Source organism: Morus notabilis, unplaced genomic scaffold (assembly GCF_000414095.1).
Source record: "Morus notabilis unplaced genomic scaffold, ASM41409v2 Scaffold1584, whole genome shotgun sequence".
Taxonomy (NCBI): Eukaryota; Viridiplantae; Streptophyta; class Magnoliopsida; order Rosales; family Moraceae; genus Morus; species Morus notabilis.
In genome coordinates, this window is record NW_010366918.1 from 25,775 (window position 1) to 34,103 (window position 8,329).

Consider the following 8,329-nt stretch of genomic DNA (forward strand, 5'->3'; position numbering starts at 1 on the left):
AATATAACCGTTGTAATTTACACTAGGTTAAAGTTTATCCCTTTAATCCATTCAGACTAAGTTTATCCCTTTATTTATTTATTTGGCAGCTTACGCATATGATATTCTCTGTTGCACATGGAGAAGCCAAATGAGCTATTTGTGGTGGGCATGCGAGTAAATCTCAAAGCTAGAAATATAGAATTCTTGAGAGAAATCAATGGTTTGGTAGACTTATGGTTTTCTCTTACTTAAATCTGGTTGCTCTTTGTTTTTTTTTTCTTTTTTTTTTTTTTTTTTTGACAATCAATACATGGTATGATTAAAAAGAAATAAAACCATCAGAATTCGAGCTCTCAGAACACACACATGCACCGAAAGTGATACAAGAATCATTATTAGTTTGCGCTAATTTGCTTGTTCTTAACCCCGTTTCGTTCATTATCCATTTTAGATTCAAATAAAAGCAAGAGCAGAAGTTGGACTTGCGTTTGAGTTCTTCAATAGACTTTCTACGTTTTTCTAGCTAGGATAGGATAGGATTTGGTAAACACCATAACTCTTAATGCCTGGGCTACACCTTAGTCTCTTCCGGCTTCTTTCTCATGCCAGAACACAGTTTTAGGTAAATAAACAGATCCATCAAGCTGATTTAAACAAGTCAAATGGTACAAACGTATGGCTAGCATTGGCAACAAGAATGCACCAACAAAATCTCTGGGGAGATTGATTAGCTCCAAAAGAAAATGTCTATTAACCTAATATACAAACAATAACTTCAGAAGCAACCGAAAAGAGAGCGGGAGAGAAGTATGATGCAACAAACTAGAAGTAAAGATATGCAGAATACCATAGAAAACTGGCACCATAACATTCATCGCCAACAAATTGATATCCAAATCACAGAAATAAACAAATTTTGCATACTTAGACAAAATGTCCCGCCTATAACCCATCTATTTTTAACAAAAGCCTGGACCACTCGTGCCTATGAACAACCAACAAGAATGGCCTAAAACAAAATTCTGAATCTGTTTATTACATTGGAAATCATATTTCAACTAATTAAAGCAGAAAAGATAGGGAAATTGTGGGGGGGGGGAAACAGAGAAAGATATAAGGTCAATGATTCATTTAAAACTGAACTCTTATATGGTATTTCTCACATACAAATGAGGCAAAATGATGTCAATGCTGCCAAAATGATGAGCAAAAAAAGAAGAGGAATTGGAAAAAAAATTCTCCTGCTCCAGCAGCCTCATCGAATCTGAGAAGGAGAACACAACAAACCAGAAGCATCTGCTCCAACAACTGCGAGATCACAAACAGCACAGATCTGGCCGTCCTGGCTTGGCACAAACCGTGAACTACAGTATGGGCAAGAAACATCCTTTTGTCCACGGTAAATTGGCACATATGTTGCTCCACAAATCACAAATGGGTTCCTAAAATCATAGTTCAGCTGCGACGCATCAGTCATGTTCCTCTCAGCAGCCTGCAGCACTTGCCTTGCGGTCCTAGCTTGGTTCTCAATGGTGGGATTGGTCTCCAAAAGCCGCCTGGCAAAGTTAGCAGCGGTAGCAAGGTTCTTTGCCTTGTAGCAAACAGTCATGGCATTTAGCAAGGCAAGCCTTAAGTGTGGCAGCTGGAGATTGCAGTGGGTGAAATAGGCTGCAAGCTCCTGCTGGCGTACTGGATTGTCTTTGATTTCCCTCCTCTTCAGCTCCATTTGCAAGCCTAGCACATACTCCTTGACAATAATAATCAGCTCCTTGACTTCATCAACCTCCCTTCTAGACTCGACAACAATCAGAGGAATTGTGTGAAGAATGTTAAGAAAGTGGCGAAGAGCTTCAGTGAGCTTCCCAGAAGTGGTAGCCTTGTATCCTGCTTTGAGTTTTTCTTCCAACTGTGAGAAATTGAACACAAGTGCTGGAGGGCCCCTCACATTCGGGCTAGCAGATTCATTCCACCCACGTTCAACTGCTAGTGATATCACTGGAGCAGAGGAAAATGCGCGTAGATATGAATGGCTACCATTGTGGAGATCGAGAAACATGGATTTCAAAGGAGCAAAGTTTTTTATTCCAAGCTGCCTGTTAAGCAACCGCATTGCAGTATCAAAGTTGCCCGCCGCTGCATGTTCAGCAGCAAGGGACGATTTCTGGGTCCAGATCTGGTTTACAGGCATGCCAGGAGTTGGAGCAACAAAAACAGAAGACCGTGCATTTGCAGAAGCCTTTGGAGTGTCTGCTTCAGGAGGCAGCTCCAAATCTTCAAGGTCCCATCCTCCCTCTTCATCATTTTCTTCAGCCGCTTCTCCATCTTCCAATATTGCAGACACATCCCCATTCTGTAAGCCGTCAACATCAACCACGTCCAGCTCCTCACCCCAGTCACCATCAGCAGGCGCTTCATCCTCTTCAACTGCAGCATCCCTACCAATACTATCTAGACCACCTTCAAATATGCCCTTCATTACCCTTAGAAGAGGCCAGTCACCACCGCACATGACAGGAGTTGGGGGCATCATAAGGGTAGGCACTTTCCCTTTGGGCAAAGACGGAACGTTCTCTCCCAGTTCAGCAGCTAAACGCTCAGCAATGTCATGTAGGCCATGAACTGAGGCTGTGATGTAAGCAAGTGGAAGGTGACCAACATTCTCCAAGATCTTGATACGTTCTCGAACATCACCCAAATACAAAGCATTGTGGAACTGGCCCATAACATCATTCTTAACCTCGGCAATTTTCAGCATCTTGGATAGCTTGTCCGTGTTACCAGTTATGAGATACAGAAAAGACAATCTCTCAAAATTTTTCGTCTTCTGGTACGCATACTCAACTATACCTGCATTTCCCTGACGAAGAGCCTCAACTCCCAACCTGTACCAGTGATCTTTTTCATCAATTGCAGTAGCCGACGCAACAGCAATCTGAATATTTCCACTTTCCAGAGCAAGATTGAAACGAGTTCTCTCATCTTTCACAAAATGAAGAGCAACTTCAGGGAACCCCTTTTGCTGAAGATAAGCAATCATTGCCTGCCCACAAAGTTGTGAGCTCCTTATGATGCTCATAACATGATCGTATCTCTTCTTGAGTAGGGACAGCTTGAAAATATATTCTGTAGCGTCGATAACTATGGCTCTGTTTTTCCCATCCCGATCCAAGCAAAATATGGTATTTCCAGAAACCTTTGTTATGTATATCGGAACGTCGAGGGTTCTAATTATTCCACTATCTCCATTTGGAAGGCAGTACTTGATATGATTTAGAGTTGTGTAAATGAATACGCCATTGTCATCCCAAGCACCACTCTTCACACGGATTGTTTCATGAAGGGTGCACTGGTGCACTAGCTTCTTGCTAGCAATGATGATAGCATGCTTGCCGAGCAACGCAATGTTTTCCATGTCACCAGACCAAACAACATACTTAACAAAGGGAGTTTGAAGATCGCCAAGAACCAGCCTCTGCTGCAGATCAAATATAACCACTCTATCCTCTGCTCTACAAAGCAAGTTACCAGTTCCAGCGTAGAATATGGCATCAGCAGCAATTGGAAGGGCACTTTTCTTCACAACCTCATTTTTCAGATTCTTAACCAATACTTGGTTGCTGCTTCTATCAAGAACAGCAAATCGATTACGAGCCACAAAAACAGCCGACCCTCCAACACCTCTCTTTGCATCCGGAACATTATCACCCCTGCTAATGCTGTCCTTAGGTATGGTATACAACTCGTAGGAACCCCCCTCCGCATCCGAGCATATGAGAATGGCATTTTCTGTGGGGCTGTAACTGAGAGTTCTAGGACTTTGATTTAAACTGGTGGAACCAGGGCGTCTAATTGGAGCAACTTGTGCATCCTTTTGACTTGAAAATTCATAGTACCGCAGAAACCGATCTTTAACATAAAAGAGACTATCACCACTCACTGAAAAGGCTGGCCGTTCTCTCTCTAACTTAAATACAATCATGCCACTGTCATGACCTGCTGCCAAAAGGTTCATCTCTGGGTGAGCTGCAAGAATCCAGAATCGATCATGTTCTCTGCGAAATGTTTGGACTCCAGTTCGTCTTGTTACATCCCACACGCGAATGCTCTTGTCTTCCGAATTGGACACAATAATGTCCTGTTTGGCATGGAACATGACACATGAAACATTATTCATGTGTCCCCTCAATGTGTCCACTTCCCAAGCTTTTGTGTCTGGAAACAAAACAAAACAAAAAAATAAAAATAAAAAATAACACTTACAACTGAATTCACTAAAGTAGGGAAAAAAAAATTTAATGTACAGAGGCTAGCTTATTCACCAAATAAAAGAATCAATTATGAATCAAGAAAAAAGGAACTTAAATAACTAGCTTATTCACCAAATAAAAGAATCGTATATGAATCAAGAAAAAAGGAAGTTAAATAACCAAGCCTGAATACCCTTAAAAAAACAAAAACAAAAAACAAAAAAAAGAAAAAAAAACCTGAATAATCATGTCGAAAGAAACACACTATTTGCATTGAATGCACCAGCAAAGAAAATGTAGTGTGTTTTTTACGGTAAAACAAGACTAAGGTGAATACCATTCATCCGCCACAGTTTAACTTGGCGATCATCTGCTCCTGAGACAATCAGAGGAAGGGTAGGGTGGAATGCTGCCCAATTAACACCTCGATCATGGCCCTCCAAAACATACTTAACAACAGCATCGATACCTCCAAAAAGATCTGTATTCATCTGACTCAAACGCAGCATATCATCCCCCGGAGGAGATCCAGTTTTCTTCTTCAAGGCACCAATATCCCAAACACGAACTGTCTGATCAAGAGAGGCTGACACAACAAGATCTTCTTTGGGGTGGAAGGAAGCGCACATAACATAATGGTTGTGGCCCGTTAGCACAGAAATACAAGTGCGTGACTGCCAGTTCCATATGCGAATAGTCTGATCATCACTGGCACTTACAATCCATGGGTTCTCATGATGGAACTGCACAGTTCGAATATAATCAAGGTGTCCAAGAAGAGTAAAGAGACACCTATGCAGCTTGTAGTTCCAAACTTTAATTTTGTAATCGTCCCCTGTAGAAGAAATATTTAAATACATAAATCAACAAGTAAAAAAACGTTGACAACTTGTCAAAGCATGAATTTTATTATGAATTCAGGAAAAAGTAGCAACGCTGAAAAGTAATATAGGGTAACATGCAGTGCACCAAAACTCCCTCCTAAAAGAATTTGGCATGTCAAAAGAATTTCATATTTGTAGTTTCTGCTTCTAGTTAAGCTATTAAATTCTACCAACTGAAAATGTATAACCCTTCGCATTGAGAAAAAAACCAAAAGAAATTGCCTTAATCACATTAACAGACCATTACATTCCCACACCATTTAGCGGCATACAATTTTCTAAAATTGAGTTAGACCTTAATCCGATTAACAGACCATTACACTCTCACACCATTGAGTGGCATAAAATTTCCTAAAACTATATACTATATTTTTTACCACTTGGACAGTCTTCATTATTTTAGTTGATACATCAACACAGTTAATGCAATTACGCTGCCATAGCAAATTAGTGTATATAATATATAATATAAAATATTTAATACATACAAATATATATAAAAATATATGGTACAAGACCAAGAGACAAGAGATAGAATCTAGATAGAATGGTAGAACCAAGATAGAGAAATAGAACCACTAAAGAGAAATAGAACAGGAACCCTAGAGACAAAACAAGAACTTAAAATGGAAACGAATAATCTCAATATTCATTCATCAGCAAAAACTCTGAATTGCAAGCTACCCTAATTATAGGCAAACTAAATGGCAAACTAAGAAACAGAACCAAAATAAAATAAGAAACTTGATAATCAGAAATTAACCCCAATAGCACAAATCCCTGATTAAATAAAACTAAAAGGCAAATAATATTCCAATCTCAATCATTTTCTGTCCGCGAATGAACTCGACGCTGGGGAGTGGGAACTCGAAAGAATCATGAAGCGACAATCTGAAACGCATGCGCATCTTCAATCTTGATCCTTGATATTTTAAAAAAAATGAAAAAAAAAAGGGACGTAGGAGGTTGATAATTGATATTTGATTGTAGAAACATCCTTGTTTTAGATATAACCAAAAAAAAAAAAAAAAAAAAAAACTCTCCGAGTCTTTTTTATCAACTGATTTCAGCAACCTGCCACTACCATTTAATTTTATCTCAGTTTCAGCGGCTTAATATTCAGGTTAAGGTTTTTACTTGGTTATTATTTTCATAAGAAACCGAATACTAGTGACTCAGTGCAGAAGAAACGTCTCAATCTTGTTTTGTCTCCTAGTTGGTGTGTTATGTGCAGAGAGAATGCGGAATCAGTGGATTATTTATTCCTCCATTGCAAGGTGGCTGGGAAATTATGGTCTAAGGTATTGGGAGCTGCTTCACTTTCTTGGGTCTTTCCTGCCCAAAGTAATGCAATTCTGGTAAAAGATTTTTTTGGTTTTGGAAGGGGGAAGAAAGGTAAAACAATGTGGAAGCTATGGTTTTAGCTACTCTCTAGGTGGTTTGGCTTGAGAGAGATCAGAGGATCTTTGAAGAGAAGGAGATGCTTATTGAAGACTTGTTTGAGAAGGTTAACTTTATTCCTTCTCTATGGGCTTCTACAGATATATCATTTAAGGATTTTCCATTATCCTTGATAGTTGATATTGCTTAGTTGGGAGAACATTTTGGTTTAGTCTGTTTTAGGACTTTTCTGGTCTGTAATTTCTGAATGTTGGTTGATTATTAGTGTGGTCTTATAGTCTATTTGTGTTTGGTCGTTATTTATGTATTTTTGTATTTTTAGGATGGATATCTCATCCGTCCTAAATCTCCTGTAATGTTTTCATTTGTTTAATGAAATTTTCGTTTCCTATAATAATAATAAGAAGTGCAAGTCTATGACTAATATAATTCCTATCCCTTCACTCCAGCTCTCTTAACCTCAACCAGAGAATACTAACCTAGATCCATGAATTATATGAAATATCTAAAAAATAATCAACTTTCATGTTCCATTTAGAATAAATGCCTTAAACTTAATCAGCAGTGTACTAGGGCATGGATCTAAACATATTTAACAATTACAAGAATACCATTAACTTTCACAATTTCCAACCAAAAAACAAAATGAAATCGAGGAAATTTGGCCGTAAAATTCACAATTGAATAAATTAATTATCCAAGGTAAATTGGAGACTTTATCACTGGAAATGGAATTAATTCGCACCTCCAGACACAAAGAGAGGCTGAGATTTGTGGAAATGAACACCGCGAACTGGTCCTTCATGCTCGTCAAATCGATCGATCAGAGTCCCCATACGATAGTCCCATAGCTGGATCACCCCGCTGTGGAGACTCGCGAGGATCCACGGCCTCTTACTATGGAAGCTCAGTCCCTTCACTCTATTGCTCTTCGTCTCGAACTTCGTCAACATTTTCACTCCCAACTCTGCAACCAACCGAATCGGATCAACCTTTCGCAAATTTCAACAAAACAAACAAAACATATCCTCAAAATCATATCTGAAACCTAAATCAAAATCCACACAAAAAGTTGAATTTCCTCAACCTGTTTGATCGCAAAGAAAAGCGTAAGCATTTTCAGTTCCAGACACAAATTAATACATAAACATTCCAATTTCGCTTTTCTGGATTCGAAAGCTTCAAATCATTTGCAACAGTTCCGAGCTCAAATTCAGGATTATACGAACACATAAAAATGGAAAACATGAACAGATCTGAACGAAGAAAACCAAAGAATGAAGAATTCACCTCAGATCTATCTGCGATTAATCAAAATCGAACACGAAATCGCATCTGCAATCAACGCCAATCTCAGGTGTCCGTGTATGAATCTATAGGAGTATGTAGAGAGAATGGAATTTTAGAGAGAGAAAGTTCCCACAAGAGAGAAGGAGAGATCGGGGAAATGAGAGTTTAACAAAGTTGGATCTATAGCCTCGTAGAGTGTCCGTCTTAATTTTTGAGAGAGAGAAAGAGAGAGAGAGAGAGGGAGAAGGGAGAGAAAGGGGTTTTGTTAATTATGGAGGATGGTACGGTAAGAGAATAATAAGTACATTTCTAATTGATAACTATTTATGAGGTCCGCTGGTGAAAATGTGGCAGTTGGATTAGAATTCGACGGCTGTGATCAGCTGGTTGGCGTGGCGTTAAGTCGTCAACGTAATTGCAAGGTGCTTGCAAAATTAGTTTCAACGGCCAAGATTTGCAATTTTCTTTAATTCTTTTTTTCTTTGTTTTCCCAGGAAACAGAAAAATGAACAAGGACAAAGACCT

At 39.0% G+C, this 8,329-nt stretch overlaps 1 protein-coding gene across 1 annotated transcript; it reads right to left on the reverse strand.

Moving 5' to 3' along the window:
* Positions 1–992: 992 nt before the first annotated feature.
* On the reverse strand, positions 993–8,076 carry LOC21391797 (coatomer subunit alpha-2). The gene is made up of 4 exons (XM_010111453.2): positions 7,805–8,076; positions 7,260–7,481; positions 4,567–5,064; positions 993–4,194 (listed from the first exon to the last, which is right to left on the reverse strand). The coding sequence occupies exons 2-4, from the start codon at positions 7,465–7,467 to the stop codon at positions 1,238–1,240; spliced, it is 3,663 nt and encodes a 1,220-aa protein (XP_010109755.1). The 5' UTR covers positions 7,468–7,481; positions 7,805–8,076; the 3' UTR covers positions 993–1,237.
* Positions 8,077–8,329: the final 253 nt, after the last annotated feature.

Bases quoted from the DNA above. Each gene is read 5' to 3' on its own strand.
- LOC21391797 (XM_010111453.2), bottom strand. From the start codon at position 7,467: ATGTTGACGAAGTTCGAGACGAAGAGCAATAGAGTGAAGGGACTGAGC. The intron at 5,065-7,259 runs GTGCGAATTAAT...TTTCTTCTACAG, and splicing joins GCCTCTCTTTGTGTCTGGAG to GGGACGATTACAAAATTAAA. The intron at 4,195-4,566 runs GTATTCACCTTA...TTTTGTTTCCAG, and splicing joins TAAACTGTGGCGGATGAATG to ACACAAAAGCTTGGGAAGTG.